The sequence below is a fragment of the Tachyglossus aculeatus genome, assembly GCF_015852505.1.
Source record: "Tachyglossus aculeatus isolate mTacAcu1 chromosome 12 unlocalized genomic scaffold, mTacAcu1.pri SUPER_6_unloc_1, whole genome shotgun sequence".
In the NCBI taxonomy this organism is placed as follows: Eukaryota; Metazoa; Chordata; class Mammalia; order Monotremata; family Tachyglossidae; genus Tachyglossus; species Tachyglossus aculeatus.
In genome coordinates this window covers 22,315,024-22,333,247 of record NW_024044828.1, presented here as the reverse complement: position 1 = coordinate 22,333,247, position 18,224 = coordinate 22,315,024, and the positions used below count along the sequence as shown (strand labels likewise).

General features: G+C 53.5%; 1 protein-coding gene across 6 annotated transcripts in view; it reads left to right on the top strand.

Moving 5' to 3' along the window:
• The window catches only part of SLC12A6 (solute carrier family 12 member 6), a 41,444-nt gene that overhangs the window by 739 nt on the left and 22,481 nt on the right, over positions 1-18,224 (top strand). Inside the window, exon 1 of one of the 6 annotated variants that reach the window (XM_038740936.1) lies at positions 9,073-9,298. The exons of the other annotated variants lie outside the window; for them this stretch is intronic. Within the exon in view, the coding sequence (XP_038596864.1) occupies positions 9,121-9,298 (178 nt within the window). The 5' untranslated portion in view covers positions 9,073-9,120. Of the gene's footprint in view, positions 1-9,072; positions 9,299-18,224 lie in introns of those variants that run through there. 6 annotated transcript variants of the gene reach the window in all.

Below are 18,224 nucleotides of genomic sequence, written 5' to 3'. Positions count from 1 at the left end.
GACCAGTGGTGTTTAGGGGGTGTCCACCGCGCATCTGCGCAGAATCAATCAATCGTATTTATTGAGCGCTTACTGTGTGCAGTGCACTGTACTAAGCGCTTAAGAACACCACCCTAAGTGCTTTGGAGGGTAAAACAGACCCCCGTCTTGTTTCCGAGGATCGCACAATTCCCCCCACTCCACCTCCTCACCCCCCCGCCCCCCTTTCCCCTCTCTGCCTCTCCCTCATTTAGAAACTCTAATTAGCCGTCTGCCTTCCTGGGTGGTTGTGAGAAGGTAACTAGCTCTTAACTAAATTCGTATTTTGCCCCAAGAGTAAAGACTCTGGGGTGAAAACGTCTGCTTTGAAGCTTGGAGCGACAGCCATCCAAGTTTAAGGCCCGTTAGGAGATGTACAGATTATAATATCTTGGACTTGTCTGTACCATTCCTCCGAAGAGGTGCCCTCTTTTAATCATCACTCACCTCAAAGCCCCTGGACTATAGGCGGGAGTGAGAAGGCGTACCCCTGTTCTAGAGGTGGAGAGACGTATGGAAGACACTTGCCAAGGGCAGTAGTAGTAACAGCAGCAGCATTTATTGAGCATCCTTTTGGTGTCATGCATTCATTGTACTAGGTGCTTAGGAAATAGAAAACATTCCCTGCCCAGGAGGAGATGGCACTTCAGTGGAGGAGACAGACGTAAAAAAGGGAGCCACTCACACTAGCCAGAACCTGTGGAAGGTAGTCTTTTCCCTTAGACTGTGCTGCCTACCCTGTGTAGTATTTTTCTGGTGCATTGTTTTTAACTTTCTGGTGATGGGTGTTTTCTCTAGGTTTCCTGAAGACAGTAAATCTCCATTGCTCAACTGTGACCCGTTGTTTAATCCTTGGTCCCTGCTGCCACCCAAATAGGCGGCACGAGCTTCTGTTCTTGGGAGCCGGATTTGATCACTTTCCGGTGGCAGGAAATGCTGGTGCTCTGAACTGAGGGTGCAGAAAACCAGAATGTTTTTAGTTCTCTAATTTTTTTTTTATTGGTTTGCAAAATGTTAAGGTTGGTTGGTTCCGTACTAGGCTTTCCTTCTCCTTGTCTGCTGAACTTGACTTCAGTGGGGAAGTGTAGCTGGCCTGTAGGTATGATGCTTTGGAACTGCTGGGTGGAAACTTGGACACTAGTTACCTCTTACCGTGTTGGAAACTGGATACAGCTGGGAACCAGTAAACCATCTCTTCTCCTATGTGGCCACTTGGCTCTTCCCACTGTAATTTTCCTGGGAGGTTTTTGGGTGTGTGTGTTTTTTCTTTTAAGTGGTATTTGTTAAGCACTTACTATGTGCCAGGTACTCTACTAAGCACTGGGGTAGATACAAGCTAACCAGGTTGGATACAGTCTGTGCCCCCTGTGGGGCTCACAGTCGTAAACCCCATTTTACAGATAAGGTAACTCTGACACAGAGAAGTTAAGTGACTTGCCCAAGGTCGCACAGCAGGCAAGTGGTGGAGCTGGGATTAGAATCCAGGTCCTTCTGCCTCTCAGGTCCATGGTCTATCCAGTAGGCCATGCAGCTTCTCATTTTCTAATGTGTCTTTTGTCTGTCTCATGTAGCCTACTGGGCTTGGGCCATGAATAAATAGCACAGTATCGGTGTTCAATATTCAGGCCAGATCTTGGTAATTGTAGAAGGCAGTCATGGGCTGTACTGTGCTGCTGGGCTTGGAGTTACACTGATACCCACACTTCAGCTGCATAATAAAGACAGGCTTTCTACTAAGGAGGCAATAAGGCCTAGGAGAAAGAGCCCGGGGCTCGGAGTCCCATTTCTGCCTCTGGCCTGCTGTGGGACCTCGGTCAAGTCAAGCTTTCTGGGCTCCAGTTTTCCCTTTGGTAAAATGGGGATAAAGATGCCTGCTGTCCTTCTCTCTCAGATGTATGCCATGAAGGACCAAGCCTGGCCTCAATACATCAGTGGTGTTTGAGAACTTACTGTATGTAGACCACTATACTAAGCACTTGGGAGAGTACAATAAAGTGGTAGATAATCCCTGCCCACAAAGAGTTTACAATCTAATGGGGGAGATGAACAATAGAATAAATTCCAGGAAGGGGAAACAACAGAGTATAAGGATATGTACATAAATTCTCTGGGGATGGGTCTGGGGTGAATATTAAAGTGCTGGGTAGTATGAATGCAAGTGTATCAGTGATGCCGAAGAGAGACTTGGGTAGAGAGATGAAATGTTAGTCAGGGAAGGCCTCCTGAAGGAGATGTGATCTTAGTAGGTCTTTAAGAAGGGGAGAGTGGTGATCTTGCTGATATGCAGGAGGATGGAAGGCATGATCAAGGAGTATCTTGGCCTGGTTACCTTGTTTTGATCCCAGTGCCTAGCACAGAATAAGTGCCTTTATATGCACCACAACTAAGATAAAACGACACTAATTTATTGTTAATCATTTTGAACATGGCATCTTATGTGGTCTTCAGATTTAGGAGGAGTCCAATGGACTGTTCCGGGAGGAGAAATTTGGGAATGACCTCCAAGTTCTGGGGAGTATCGGGGGGTGGGGTGGGATGGGAGAAGGGGTTAAATCCTCCTCAGCCCCATGAGAATGCTTCAGAACCCCAGCTAGTTGTAAGTTTGAAGATTCAAAGGGCCAAGTCAGAGGTGCTCACAGTGGAAGCAGAGTGGATCTTTGTCCGTCCCCCCGCCCCACCCCACCCCCCGGAGCTCCTCCCCATCACAAACTCCCTCCACCTCGGGCTCAGATCCCTCCTTGCATGGGGCCATGTTTGAGGCCTGGGGTTTCCATTAAACACTGATTTGTGCGACCCCCAGGCTGGGGATGGGTGAAGGCCCGAGCGGCCTACTGCAGGCTCAAAGAAGCAGTGTGGCTCAGTGGAAGGAGCACGGGCTTTGGAGTCAGAGGTCATGAGTTCAAATCCCAGCTCCACCAACTGTCAGCTGTGTGACTTTGGGCAAGTCACTTAACTTCTCTGGGCCTCAGTTACCTCATTTGTAAAATGGGGATTAAAACTGTGAGTCCCCCTTGGGACAACCTGATCACCTTGTAACCTCCCCGGCGCTTAGAACAGTGCTTTGCACATAGTAAGCGCTTAACAAATACCATCATCATTATTATTATTGTTCCCCCCGTCCACAATCCCCATCACTGGCCAGAGAGATTCTTAGGTTGCTTTATGAATGATGGTATATGTTAAGCACTTACTATGTGCCGTTCTAAGTGCACCGTTCTAAGTGCTTTGGGGAGGGTTTCTCAGAGCTGCGGGCTAGCCCGCGATTGGGCAGAAACCCGGGGCTTGACATAGAAAGCAGCCTGCTTTTCTCCCCATTCCCTCCACCCTTGCCCCAAACCAGGATCTGGGCTGGGCCTGCCGCACCATCAGGGCTGCGGTGGAGTCCTGGCTCACTCTTCGCTTCCACGCTAGATCAGAAGGGGAGGAGCCATGTAATGAGACCAAGGGAAGGTGATGTGAGCCTGAAATTCCGAAAGCATTTTGGGATTTCAGAAGGGAAGTTTTCCGGAGTGGTAGTTTTAGGGACACCTTGAGCAGCCTTAGGAACAAGAAGTAACATCTCTCTGAGGTCGAACCACCCTACTTGCCTTCTGGCCCTGGCATGGAGCAGTTCTGTGTCGACAATTGCCCTTTAGTTTGGGGGAGATACCTGTGTGTTAAAAGACTAACTCCCAGTGGCTAGGAAGGGGAAAAATGCCTTACCTGTAATATTTATTTTCCCGTCAGAGAGGCTGGGGCCAACTCGACCTTGTTTTTCGCCTTTCCCATTGGGGAACCACAGCTAGAAATCCTAGCAACGGTTTCCATGTGCAGAGACCATCCCGTTTGATGTGTTTGCGTGAATGGATAAGGAGGTCGCAGTTCGTGGAGCCCAACAAGGCAATGTGTGTTTTGGTTTGGTCTGGCTGATTTCTCACTCTGACCCCCAGGCCCATCTTGGTCGTTCCCCTGTTTGGGAATTGATTGATAGGCAGTGGGACTCCCTGGCACTCTGGCTCCTGGTTGGCTCCCTCCTTCCAAATCATATGCTCTGCATTTTTCCACTAACGAGGATTTTCAAAATGATCAGCTCATGAAATTTCTTAACATGAAAGTACCATTCCTGAATTGGGCCAGTGGTCCATCCAGGATTCTGACTCTGACATCAGGTCACTTGGAGGAGCCGTGTGCTGGTGTCCCTTCAGGACACCACCCTCATGGTTAGGGATGGACCAACCAACACCCCTGACTCTTCCCAAGTGACCTAGCACCGACCATTGAACACCCGTGACTCCTCTGTCCAACCCCGATATGCAAAATTGCAGATTTGTTTAAGGTGCTTCTTGGCCTTGCTATTGGAACACAAAAGTGAAATCAAGTTGACTAGGCATTATGTAGGAACAAACCACAAACATTTGATTGCAACAGGAAAAGTACTGTTGATTCTCCTGAATTTGGAAGGTCAGTCATAGGAGTTGAGGGGAGTAGGGATAGTGCAAAAACAGATGAACCTTCCCTACCCCTTAATTGTGTACAACCCAGCCCCATTCGCCCCTGGAGACCTAAGGGCCTGAATCCTAACATCCTTCCCTTCAAGGGACCCTTTGAGACTGCCAGGAGTCTTGTCGAGTACTCCAGGTGGGCCTGGAATGTCGTGGAATTCAGGCCCCACGTCCTTAGAAGGCTTTATCGAGTTGGAGATTGTGTAAATGGCAACCAATCTCAAATTTTGCTATGGTTGTTCTGCTCTGCAGGCCGGATCCCTAGCTAGTGTCCCTGGGGGCCACCTGTTCCAATCTGCAGGCCAGTCCTGGTCACTGTGGTAGCTGAAAACTGAGAGCTGGATATCAGGCTTGGGTAGTGTACGGTCACGGGTGACGTGCCCAGCGCCCAGACTGCTGACCACAGTTCCGGCTCTCACTAGCCCAGAGAGCAGCTGCCTCATGACCTTAGCTGTCACAACCAGTCATGCTGGGAATCAATCAATCAGTCAATCAATCAATCGTATTTATTGAGCGCTTACTGTGTGCAGAGCACTGTACTAAGCGCTTGGGAAGTACAAGTTGGCAACATATAGAAACAGTCCCTACCCAACAGTGGGCTCACAGTCTAAAAGAAATCATTTTTTCTTGGGAAAAAAATCATTGGGAAATCATCACGCATTGTACCGGGCAGGCTGAGTAGCTGCGTTTCGAACCGAAGGAAGCCCTCTAAAAACTGGCATTCTTGAGAGAGAAATTTACCAGTCATTGTGGATTGTGTCTTTTGTGTTTCCCCTCCCACCCTCCCTCTCTTTTGAAGAAAAACAGTGAGCCCTCGGTTTTGAGTGTGTTTCCTAATCTTTGACACTGTATTTGCCACAAACGGACCTGTTCCTGTGTTCATTTGCTTTCTGCTTTATGCAGCAAATATTTTGTAATGGGGAAACCAGGCGGAGGAAATGGGCGGGGTGGGGAAGAGGGAAAAGGGAGTGGGGTGGGAGAGAGAGAGGATGGTAGGGGTGGGGGGAGGGCAAGAGGGGTTAATTTGTCCCTTTCCTTGTCCCTTTCCCCAGCTGCATTGACTAGGAGCTGGAGGCTCTGCTGAGCTGTGCTCAGGCCTTGCAGCCATTTAAAGGGGTCACACTGATCCCCGCTGTGGGCCCACCAATGAGCAGTGGGGCAGTTTGGGGGATGCTCATCAAGTTGTTGAAAACGGGGCTTCGATGCGCTGTCCAAGAACAGAGCTGAGATGCTCCGGTGGGCCAGCCCGGTAGTCCAGCCCAGGATCCTGTCTCCCAAGGCAGGAGACAGGGAGACAAATCTCCAGAGGAGGTTTGGAGGGAACAGGTACAGGTTGTTCTTATGGTTCACGCACCTATTTTCCCCTCAAGAGTTTCTCCAACCCTTCCAGATTCTTCCACTGACTCCAGCTTTGCCCTCTAGGAGTCCGTTTTGGACTTACCATTATCATCATCATTACTATTATACTTGTTAATCACTTATTATGTGCCAAGCACTGTACTTAGCACTGGGGTAGATACAATTACTTCTCATCCCTGACTTTATTCCAACACCAACATGCTCTTCTAGCTCTGGGGTTTGGGTGGAGGTGCTCCTGGGCCTCCAGGTAAGGCTGTGCCCCGCTCTCTTGCGAAATACCAGGAGTAGCTCCTCCAGCCTCCCGTGCCCTGCCACTTTTCAGTGCCCGGGTTTGGATTGCTGACATGAACAGCCTGTGATGCCCTCGTCCCAGGCCAACACTCAGCCTCCCTCCAGCTCAGGGGAGAATTGAGGCAGAGGCCTAGTGGTGGCAGCACCGCTGTCTCCTGCCATTGGTACCCTGGAGAGAGGAGAGACAGTGTGGCCTAATGGAAAGAGCATGGGCCTTAGCGTCAGAGGACCTGGGTTCTAATTCTGCCCCACCACTTGCCTGTGTAACCTTGGGCAAGTCACCTCACTCTCTGTGCCCCAGTTTCCTCATCTGTAAAATGAGGATTCAGTGTGCCTGTTCTCTCTCCTTCTTGGACTGTGAGCCCAGTGTGGGACAGGGACTGTATCTGACCTGATTATCTTCTCTCTACCCAACACTTGGTATAGTGCTTGGCACATAGTAAGCGCTTAACAAATACCACGATTATTATTATTTCAGGTGACACCCTAACATTGACCAAATTTCCCTACCAGCCTCCTCATCAAGGGTCTTGTCCCTCGGGCTCCGCCCCAGGCCCAGCCCCCCTGATTGGGTGGCCCCAGCAGCTGCTCCAGCCTTACTACCCCTCAGAACTGCAGGCCCATTTCCCGATCTGAGGCCCCTTTGCTTTTTAAATTCTCAGAGATCCAGCTTCCCTAAGGGGATTAAGTTAAGCAGTGTCATCTGCAGGAAGTACTCCCAAGCAGTTAAGTGTCGCTCCATTAAAATTTCACCCCTTGTCATTGTGGCTTATTCCAACTTATTCGCCATCTGTTTGTGTTCCCTTCTGGGATGGTGACTCTGAGGCTTCTCCTTTACCATTTCATCAGGAAACACGCCTTTTCTAACTTGGCATTTCTTGCACGTGATTAGCCATCATTAACTTCCTGGGAAGATATAGCATCCCCTTCCCGCCCTCCCGTCACCCAGAGAACCGGCAGGATAGTACTGGGGCCGGCAGCCCTTTCCTTTCCTCCTCCTCCTCCTCCACAGCTCAAGGCCCCACATTGGGAACAGAGTACAAGCAGAAGGAAGGGAGACAGCTGGGTTGACCTTGTTTGAGTCGGGGAGCCTTTCGGCTGCTCCTTGTATTTGCATTGCGATAGCTCCGCTGAATAAAAAAAAAATCCAGACTTTTAATCTGTATCAAGTTCGTGAAGTCATAGGGTGTAATAATATACGTTCACCTCCAGGCTGGTGCTAAAATCTCAGGATGATCCCATACATGTGATCTTTTGGTATTGGGCGCGTGCGCCCACACACACACACACACCCGACACACACACACACATCCCCCCCCCATCTTTCTGCTGGATCACATCCCATCACTGATGTTGCTAGTGAGGAAGCTGGTGGTGTTAGTGGCCGTCAGGGCCACTCTTCCCAGGGTAGTCCAAGCTGTTCAGCCTAGTTTTTTAGTGGTCGGGGAGGGCACGCTGGCCATCGGCTTGCACCATGTGCTCACAAACGCACGCATGCATGTACACACCTGTGTTCCTCTCCCCATCCCACGGCCCTACCGACCACAGGATGGAGTGGCAAGTGATGAAAGAGCTAGCCAATCCTGACCTGGTGCTTGCTGTTCAAAAAGAAAAGAAACATCTTTGGGGGAGTGTGGGTCAGGGCCTTGGGAAAGTACGGGAGCCGGGGCAAGCAAGTGTTTTTTTTGGAGGCAAGTCTGCATGGCGCGGAAGGATACCAGTGGGGTAGTGCCCACGTGCTGCTGTTCCCTGTATTCTGGAGAAGCTTCATTGCTTCCTGGACACATGGAGCTGGATTTTGCATTGCTGACCCCGGGAGTTCTGAAGAGGCTCCTGCCTGAGCATTCCATCCGGATAGAAGATCTCTCTCTGTGGAGCAGGGAACTTTTTGGCCTGTGAATTTTATCCTAAGAGTCTCATGATCCAAAATAAGTCCAACTTATTCCACTCGCTGCTTTGTTCCTCACTCTAACGAGCACTGGGGAGACTGGACTACTTTCAGTCAATCGGGCATTTATTGGGTGTGCAGGACTCTTGTGCTAAGGGCTTCAGAGACTAGTAGTAGGTAATGTACTAGGCATTTGGGAAGTACAAGATAACAAGGTGACACAAATATTTACAACTAGAGTAGTTAAGGTGAATAAAAATGTAGAGTCAATTGTATTGAGTGTTTACTGTATGCAGAAGACTGTATGAGGCACTTGGGAGAGTACAATACAACAGAAGTGGTAGACTGTGTATCCAGGAGTGCTGAGGATGGGTATGTTTACGTGTGTCCTCCCCTCACCCCTTCTTCTTCTTGGGGCAAGGAACTTTCCAAAAAGGATTCCCAGGCCTGACCCGCCCGGATCCCGCCCCTCCTGTGTTTCATCTGGGTGGCAGGGCCTTCCCGTGTCCCCCGGAAGGCAGGCCTATCTTAGGGGCAGGCCTTGCCCCACAAACTATCTTGGGGACGTTCCTGTTACCCTCCCGAGAAACCGAGAGCCCTTCTTAAGTAAGACCCAGCCACCGTCACAAAGCGGCTCACAGATCTAAGGGCACGGAAACAGATTAAACAGTGAAACCGGCCAAGAATCCGGCAGGAGCCAGCAGAGGCCCGGGGTCAGTCCCAGGCCCCGGGGCAAGCGGGTCCTCCTGCCAGGCCTTTCTCTCGGTGCCCCCTTGGCCGGGCCGGGAGCCGTGCTGTAATGGGGGTCCGGGAGCAGGCCGCAGGACCAGCCCCTTCCAAAGTTAGCCGGGGCCCAAGGGGGCGGAGGCGGGTGGAGCCCGGCCGGAGGGGAGCCAACCGGGCCGCGGTGCCCCGAGCACCTGCGGGCGGGAGGGCGGGGCGGGAGCGGACCGGACCGACCTCCCGGGGCCGGGTCACGTGGCGGGCGGGGGGCGGCCCCAGCCGCGCCCCATCCGCCTCCCCGGGACACAACCTTCCCCCAGCGGGCACGGCCCGGTCACGGGCACAGCCCGAGCGCACGGCATGCCCCACTTCACCGTGACCAAGGTGGAGGAGGCGGAGGGGCCGCGAGTCAACCCCGGGACCCCGGAGGAGGAGGAGCCGCCGGTGCCCTCGCCGCCGCCGGAGCGGGACGGGGCCCGGGGGCCCGAGCCCGGCCGGGCGGGAGCCAGAGCGAGGAGTCCGGGGCCCGGGGAACCAGGTGAGCCCCTGCCGGGGGCCGGGGGTTGGGGGAGGGGCCCCGGGGCAGCGGCCCAAACCCCGGGGGTGGGGGGCACGACGGTCTCCGCCGTCCCCGCCCAGAGGGGGCCTGCACAGGCAGCCCCGCCACCGACAGGCCCGGCTCGGCCCGGCCCGGCTCGGCCGCACCCGGTGGGTTGGTTCCCCAGGGAGCTGCGATGCCCACTGTTGGGTAGGGACTGTCTCTATATGTTGCCAACTTTACTTCCCAGGCGCTTAGTACAGTGCTTTGCACACAGTAAGCGCTCAATAAATACGATTGATTGATTGATTGATTGATGTTCTTCCTCCGCCTCCGGAGCGGAGGCCTGCCCGCCTTGACGGAGGGTCTGGGCCCCGGAGCGCAGGGACGGACGGACAGAGGGAGGGGACGGGGGCAGCAGCAGCTCCCGCCTCCAGGACTCTGGACTTTACCCCGCTACCCACTCAGAGCCAGACACTGCCTTTCCCAGGGAAACGGAACGGAGGAAACGTTTCTTGGGAAAGGGCCCTTCAAGGCCATCGATGAAGAGGTATGCTTCTTGTGGAGGCGGGCGAAGCCCCGGGGGCGGTTGCGGGAGGTTAGTCGGTACCGTTAGGGCAGAGCACCACTTGGGATCTTCACTTAACGGGACAGCTGCTAGAATTGATTGCCCGCCGGCTGCCTGACCTCCATCTTCCGCTGGAGAAACAACCCATCCGGGTTGGACTCTCCCTCCGGGAATCCCCGGGGAGCCTTGCTGCCGAGGCTTGAGGGCCCAAAACCCGAGTGGAGGATTGATCGTAATCGCTGGGGGTTTGCACGGTAGGACTCGCCCTCTCTGGCCCTTGCCCACGGTATCCACCCCCCACGGGCCAAGCAGCCTCAGCTGAATGCTGCCTCAATTTAGTTACTGACTGATTTGTCAAAGTTCTGCACCGTTTCCAAATACTGCGCTCTTGGAAGTGACGATGATGGATTTTACCAGTGTTAAAAGTGTCGGTCTGTCTCCAGACTGCCCCTGACCCTGTAGCTCAGGCAGCAGCAATCCCCGAGGCTGTCTCTGACCTTGTAGCTCAGACAGTGACAATCTCTCTCCAAGGCTGTCTCTGACCCTGGAGCTCACTCCCATCCCCGAATGTTTCCCTGATCCTATGGCTCTAGTAGCCGAGAAATATGCTGAAAATTAATGTTAGGAAGACTTGCTGTGAAGAGCCTAGAAAAGTCACAAAATGCACCGAGGTAGCAATTGCCACAGAAATACAAATTGTCAAGTCTGTGGTGTTTCTAGTGGTGTTTCCAGTGAGTGTGTGGATCCGAAAGCCGGACAGTGAAAAAACAGGATAGAAAGAATATCCATTCCTCTGAAACGTGATGTTGGAGAAGACTTTTGCGAATGCCATGGACTGACAGGAAAACAAACAAGTGGATTTTAGAACAAATTAAACCAAAGTGATCTTTGGAAGGCCAAATGACTCGACTTAGATTAGCATATTTTGGACACATAATCAGGAGGACTGATTCTCTGGAGAAGACACTAATGCTAGGAAAAGTGCAGGGAAAATGTGGAAGAGGGTGACCAGCAGCTAGATGGATAGAGACCATAACAACAATAGCAGAAGAACCATTAGAAAGGTTGTGGATTATAGCAGAGGACAGAATGTTCTGGAGAAAGTATATCCTTGGAGTCACTGTGAATCAGAAACTTCCCCTGAGGCAGTTTCTGACCCTGTAGGTCACACCCATCCCTGAGACTTTCCTCAGCATCTCCTGGGAAAGAAGACGTTTAGTCTCTGTGGCTTTCCCCATGCCCCAACTCTTCTGGGTCAGGCCTAGTGGGCTGGCAAGAGCGTTCTGCCCTTGGGCCTTGTTTTCTGAAGCATGGAGTTCCTTGCTTTCTGTGCTCCCCCCCCCCCCCCCCCCCGCCCCCAGAAGGCGGGCACTGCAAGGCCCTTCTGAGCCAAATTGGGGCAAGGAGGCAGGAACCCGTTCCTGGGATCCCAGGGGGAGCATATCTGCTCCTCAGGCCACGGTTGGAGAAGAGAGTGAGGGAGGAGCTTCGGTCGGGTACCCCCTCTTCCCCTCCCATTGACTGCCCCTCCACCAATTGAGGACCCTGAACCCTGAGTGGCCACAGTTCCAGGGAAGCCATAACTGGCTTTGCTGGAACCTGATTCTCTGGTATTTCATCTCAGAGCAAACCGGCAGCCTCATTTCTTAGGGGAGGTTTCCTCCTCCCGACCGTCCATCCTTCTGTCTGTCTGTCTGTGCCTGTGTGTTTGGGAGCCCAAACCGGCTCAGCCACTTGCTAGCCTGCCCCTGGATTTTAAGTGTTTGGAGTGGTGTTTCCCATTGCTCTGTGTCTGCTTTCACCGGTGTTCCGTGTTTGGAAAACCCCACACCCCATGGGCTTTTTCTTTCCTGGGTGGGGCCTCAGGGACCTGGAATTGGTGTTTCAGCATGTGGAGAACACTTATTTGGGGAGGGGCTGACGTTGGGGCTGGTGCTGCCTCCCCCTCCAGGCCCAGACAGGCCCAACTGCTTACTGGAGCTGGTGGCCCGCCAGGACACGCCTAGGGAGGTCTGCCAGAGGCCATCGGCCCCCACCCTGGCCCTGCTCTGCCCTAGGGTCCTCTTTGGACTCTGCTGTGGAGGCGGCTGCTTTCCGGGGCTTCTGTATCCATTGGGCCAAGAAGGTGGCGGCCCAGGTGACCCTTAACTGTTGGCCTTGACTTCTTTCAGTCAGTCCTCCCTCCCTTTTCCTGTTTAAAGCTGGGCCCTTGGGGCTCCCTGCTCCTAGCTTTGGGGTCCACCAAGCACAGAAGCATCAGGCCCGGTATTTCCAGGGGTTTGGGGGCTCAGGACCTGCTGTGAGTCACCCTGATGGATGACGGGAGACAACACTAGCACATTTTTTGGGCCAAGCCCCTTGTACGCTGCTGAGGCTGTAGTGCCAGGGAGAGTAATTTCCCCAGCTGAGTTTATGGGGAAGCCTTCGGAGAGAGCCAGAATATGATCCAGACTGTGTGTTTCCCGAATCTCCCTTTTGTTTTGTTTTAGGTAAGCCATGCTTTCCTGTTACTACCATCTAGGAGTCCCCCTCAAAGTCATTGTTCCCCTAGGCATTGCCCCAAAATTGTTCTTCACCTCCACGTCCTTAAGTGCCCTGTGGCTTCTAGACCTCCTACCCACCCACCCACCCAAGGTTTCTAGACCCATCTGTAGCTGAAGACCATGTGGTTTCTGGACATGCCTGGGGCTGGGTGGAGCATGGCTTCTCCTCCTCCATTGCCAGGTGCAGTGCCAGCTTGGTCCAGAACTATGATCCATGCAGCCCACTGTTCTGTCTTTGGCACAGCAACAGAGGATGCCTAGAGGACAATGAGATGTTGTCCCCTTTCCACTCATCCTCCTGGGTGGGGATGTGCCATCCAACACCCGGCCGGAACTGCTCACCCATGACTTTATCCAAACACTTTTGAGCCTTTTGACATTTTTTCCTGTTCCACTGCTGCGGTAATTAAGTCTATGCATTGACCATTGCTGGGATTCTGCCCCCTGGGATGGGCAGGGCTTCTGGGACCCCACCAGGTGGGGCGAGGGCAGGTTGGGACTGGTTAGGTGTGTTGCAGGCTCGTACTTGATCCAGAGACAAGTTGCACAACTTCCGTTCCCGATAAAATGCCCAAGGCAACCCTCCCACCGAGTCGGTCGGCCCCCAGGAAAAGGAAGGGCCGTCCGATTGTAGTGCCTGTCGGCAGCTCCTCCAGACACTCCCACATCCCCTGGCTCACAACGTCTCCCGCGAGAGATTGTCTCAGAAAAGATCGTAGGGGACTCGCTGTTCTGGCCATCTGTGGGAATAGGCCAAGCCACTCAGGATGGCGACTGTGGGCTTTGTCATGGTTGGGATCCGTCTTGGGGCCAACGTAATGGGCTAGAAATGCATGGGGAACAGTTGCCCACAGAGCTGCCAACACTGGCTAGGTGGGTTGGCATGTGGAACATCCAGATCAGGAGGCCAGGTTGTCGGGCACCTGTTCTTCTTGACCCCAAACTGGGAGGCCTAGGGAGGGTGGTTCCAAGCCGAGTGCCCCAGCCTTGGAAAACCCAGCAGAACCATTCTGGCCCCAAGCGTGTGACTCTTCTTGGACTTCTAGTCCCAGAGGGTCACCGCTGGTATGGCCTAGCATTTGTATGGCTGGGGAAAGTGAGCTTGGCTCCTTCCTGTTGCCAAAGGCATTTGGAACCTTCCCGGACCTTTCTGGTCCTTGAAGCTGCAATCTGAGCTCGGGTCAGGGTGGTTCCATTGGGTTTGCCAAGGTCGGGGCACTGGGTGTTAACGGGATTACAGTGGGACTGGCCCCAGTTGGATTTGCAGAGCGATTGGACAGGAACAGTCAGGAGGGCGGTAAGAGAGTCACTGGCCCTGCCTAAAGTGCAGGCTGCTCACTGCTGAGCAGGGCTGAGCCTCGGGGTGTGTTCTGAGGTGCAGAAGTGAGCGTCAGGAAGCTTCAGAAATTGTGCTTGCTCAGAGACGTGACCAAGCCCCTGGCAGTGGACATTCCATCCTCACTTGGTCTGGAAATGTCATTCAGTCCAGAGGAGTTCTGTGTTTGCTGCTGCTTATGCTAGTTGCTCCTGGCTCTGGCTTCTTTTAAAACCAGCCCCCGCTTGCCTCAGGAGTTACTTGAGCATCAGGAAGTCCAGCTGTGTTTGGCCCTACCTGTTTGGAAGGTCATTATCACTCAGGCCAGCCCTGGGGCTGAGCTGATCATGATTCATTTTTTTGTAATGTTATTTTTTAAGCGCTTACTGTGTACCAGGCACTCTACTAAGCGCTTGGGTAGACACAAGACAATCGGGTTAAAATACAGTCCCTGTCCCACCTAGCGCTCATAGGCTGATTCGCTGCCCAAGGCAGAAGCAAGTCCAGCCTGGACCTTTAGTGGTCAGTTGGGTTTGCACATGTGGCCTCGGGAGGAAACCCAATTAATCCCCTAATGAGAAGAGATGTCCAGTAGTCCGGACCACAGTTCTCCCAGCTGTCCGGCTTTAAAGCCTTCCCAAATTCGTTTCCTTCTCCTGGAAGCCCTCCTTCCCCATGTCATTTCCTTCTCAGATCACGTCCTCCCTACTCCCAGCTTTTGGCATTTGGCACCACTAGCCCCCGAGCCTCACCGAGGCCCTTTGGGACATAGTATCAGTGTTAAGTTCTCTACCGTTTAGCCCGGAGGCCTTCTTTCCATTCTCTGATTATAACAGAGCCTCCCATCAGTAAATTATTTATTATCTGCCCCTCCCTTTGGAATAAATGCTCCCAGAGGGCGGAATCCTGTCTCTTACTTCTCCTGAATATAGCTCCCAAGTGCTTAGTTCAATAGTAGGAGTAGTAGTCGTACGTACCGAACACCCACTAGGTGCCGTGCACTGCCCAGCTGTGTCTTCAGAGGACACTTAATAGTGTGGATCAGTTGAGGCACAATGGGGAACGTCAGTAAGGGAGGTGTCCTTTAAGTATCTCCTGGCTCTCAACAGTGAACCTGAGGCAGGAGCATTTGCAGCCCAGATTATATGTTGCCTGCCACCTTGCCTGCTGGTGTGCCTGCTGCCTGGGATGGGTGTGTGCCAGGCGCCAGCCCAGAAAATCAGTCTCGTAGTTGGGGAGTGGAGCGGTAAACCACTGGTCAGTGCTTCTTGGTGTTTGAATCCCATCTGGCCCTCTGCCAGTTAGCTGAATGCTTTTTGGCTGCCGCTCTGACCCGAATGGGCCTTAGCTCGACTCTACCCTCTTCAGTAACTCAGTAACTTCAGAGTCTGGGCAGGAGAGAGCTCAGAAAAGATTCTCAGCTTGCTTTTGCCCGGACTCTGGCAAAAGTGGTCCTTCCAGGCCTCTCTTGCATGACAATGGATGGTGAAGGTGAGGTCTGTCCTCATGAATACGTTTGGTCCTGTGACTTCCCCCCAGGAAGATTGGCATCAGGGGAGAAAGGGAGGCTGGGAGGGTGCTAGACTGGGAAGTTCTGCCTGCTGGCTGGTGTCATCAAGGAGAAGCAGGCGCTGTTTGTGGCCCAGGAATGTAGGCAAAGGCTGGGTGGCTTTTGTCAGCTGATTGAGAAGCCATTTTGTCTCTGCCTCCTGGGATGTGTTTCCCTTGAGTCACTGAAGACTCCTCAGTCACCGGGCAGGGATCCCTCCTCCCTCCTCTGCTATCTCCTCCTTGGGTTACCCTGACCTCTCCTCCCCTGCCCTGCCCTGTTCTGCTCTGCCTTGCCCTGTCCTGTCCAGCCAAGCCCTGTCCAGCCCTGACCTGCAGAATGGAGTGACTTTATTAGTGTTGACAATTGGCCAGGACTATTGGCTAATGGCCCATTTTCAAAAAGGCCTTAATTGAGCTCTCCCTGGGCCCCCGGAGTGTCTGTGACCCAGCAGAGCAGAATTCTGCCCTCTGGGCCCTCTGCCCAGAGTCCCCGATTGAGTTTTGAGTGCAGTTGGCTAATTGGCTCCCATGAAGTGGAGTGGTGAGTCAAGGACGTGCCTCCTGGTTCTGCGAGCATGTTAGTGGTTGTGGGTAGGGAGCCCAGTGACCACTCTAGCTTCAGACTCCAGAAGGGGCGGGGGGAACCTTTCTGTCCCCTGCCCCCATGGTGACCTACAACTTTGCAGTTTCATTTTCCCACGTACACAAATGTACAAAATTGGCCATTTAGATGAGAGAATCTCAAGTTTTGACATTCCCCCACCCCCCTGACCCCCAGCTTCCATGGCCCTCCAGGAAGCACATAGGTAGGAGGACCTTTGTGATGCTGCAAAGGGGGGATGGGGGCTGCTCATAGCTAGCAGGGGTTGACCAGGGATGGCTGAGGCCCACTTTGGGGGCTGACCAGGGATGGCTGGGGCCCACTGCAGGGTGGTCATGGGAGACTAACAGCATGACGATGTCACTGAAGCGAACTCTACTCCTTGGAGCTGGAGTGGGGGTCAGAGAGGCTGTGGGACAGTGTCAACTATACCCGAGTCCAGGAAAGTGCCCGATCAGACCAGGTAAGACCAGACATAAGATGTGGGACCAAAGCACAATGTTGAGGCTGACTGATTTGGGGCTGGCTCCGTGGCATACTTGCCCTCATCTGGGAAGGAGCAGGACCTGCATGACTACAGGCCTGGCCTGGCCCTGGCAGCTGAAAGGTGGGCCTGACTAGGGCTGGGGTTGGGTGCAGTGCACTCGGGGTCCTATGCCTGGGGGTGAGGCTAATGGCTTTAGTCAAGCATTGACTACTCGGTGGTTGAAGAGGCAACAGCTAAGCCAGTTGCCCCCTTGAAGTTTGAGCAGCCCATTTAGGAAAGTGTCGATCCTCCTGTATGAGGAGGGGGCCTAGGAAGGGGGCTCTAAAACTTGCCTACCTCCCCCAAAGACCCTGGCTAGTGAGCTGAGACCCTGCCCCCTGCCCTCCAGACGGCTCTCCCGTGGGCCTGGGCTGGCAGGGGAGACCCAGGCTCTCCTACAGACCGGGCCGGTGATCTGATACCTCGTGTGTCGCAACCTATCAGAAAACCCATAGCCACTCCATTGTCCTCACCAGTGAAAATCCCCACTTCTGGACCAAAGGGTACCTTTTTATTTCTCTGTACACACTTGAGTATAAATGAGATCTCTTTCATGTGGCAGAGTGCAGATGGGGGTTGTGAGGAGAGGTGTCTGCAGGATCGGGTGAGGCCTCTGAAGGAAAGACCCATCCTAGTCGTCCAGGCTATGTGCCAGGGACAGTTCTGAGCGCTCCAGTGAAACCCTTTTAGCAGATTCTGGAGGAAAGGAGTCAAAACAAACAACCCAGTGGGAGCAGAACTTGGCACAAAGCTCCCAAAGAGTTGGAGATTAGCGGCTACTGTCACCTCTCTGTCTGCTCAGAGCTCCTGCTCACTGTTGCTCTGGTTGCCACTGCCACCTGAACACCCCTGTCCCAGGCTTCTCTGGCTTTTTCACAGGTCTCCAGACTCTGTCCTTCTGTGAGTCTGGGGCCTGGGCCTGGAGACAGGCTTAGAATTGGTAATTGGGTACATATCCGAACAAGAACATAAGGCAAGCCTTCGGGATCAATGGGCTGGCAGCTGGCCAGGATTGGGCTGGCAGCTGGCCAGGATCGTGCCGTCCCTGCACTTGTTGAGGCAACAGTAGCCGGGGTCTTGAGTCTCTGGGGGCTGGCAGAGAGACATAGAACGGAGCCCTGAGATCCAGGCTGAGGACGGTTCCCTGGGGTTGGACTGCCCACTGGCCAAGCCGCCTGGACCCATTTTCCGGGTGGTCCAACTGCCCCTGGCCCATCTGCACCGAGCTCTCAGATCCCCGCCGTGTCTGCCCAAGGAGCCGAGGGGTTTCACTGTTCATCGCCTCGTTTCCCTGATGGAGCGATGTGAGTGGTTCAGGTTCTGGAGCTGGGACCAGAAGAAAAGCAGGAGGCGACTCTGTGGGCTCGGGGGGATCCTGGAGGAGCTGAAGGTTTTGCATCTGTCCCTTCGGTGACCAAGGTTAGCCCTCTTAGCCAGTGAGTCTGTGTGGCACAAGGACCGGGCCTGGCCCCATTATCGTCTATCTTCCTTGACGCTTAGCACAGGGCTTGGCACCCAGTAAGTGCTCAGTCACTCCTGCAATTGCGGGGCCATTTGGAACTTAATGGTGAGTTTTTCCCCACAGGTCCTGGGTCACAAACCTCATTTCCTCTTGCAGTGGCCAAGCAGAAGGAGGGCCTCATCGGGCCCAGAGCCAGCCACAGCCCAGAACTTCCGCTCATTCCTCCTTCCGACCAAACTGGGCCTCCTTTTGCTGGCCAAGTGGCGTTGCTGTGAAAATCAGGGCAGAGGCAAAAGGCAGGATGCTCTTATTGGGTCTTAAAATTAGCTATAAACATGCCCCTGGAAAGGGGTGAACAGC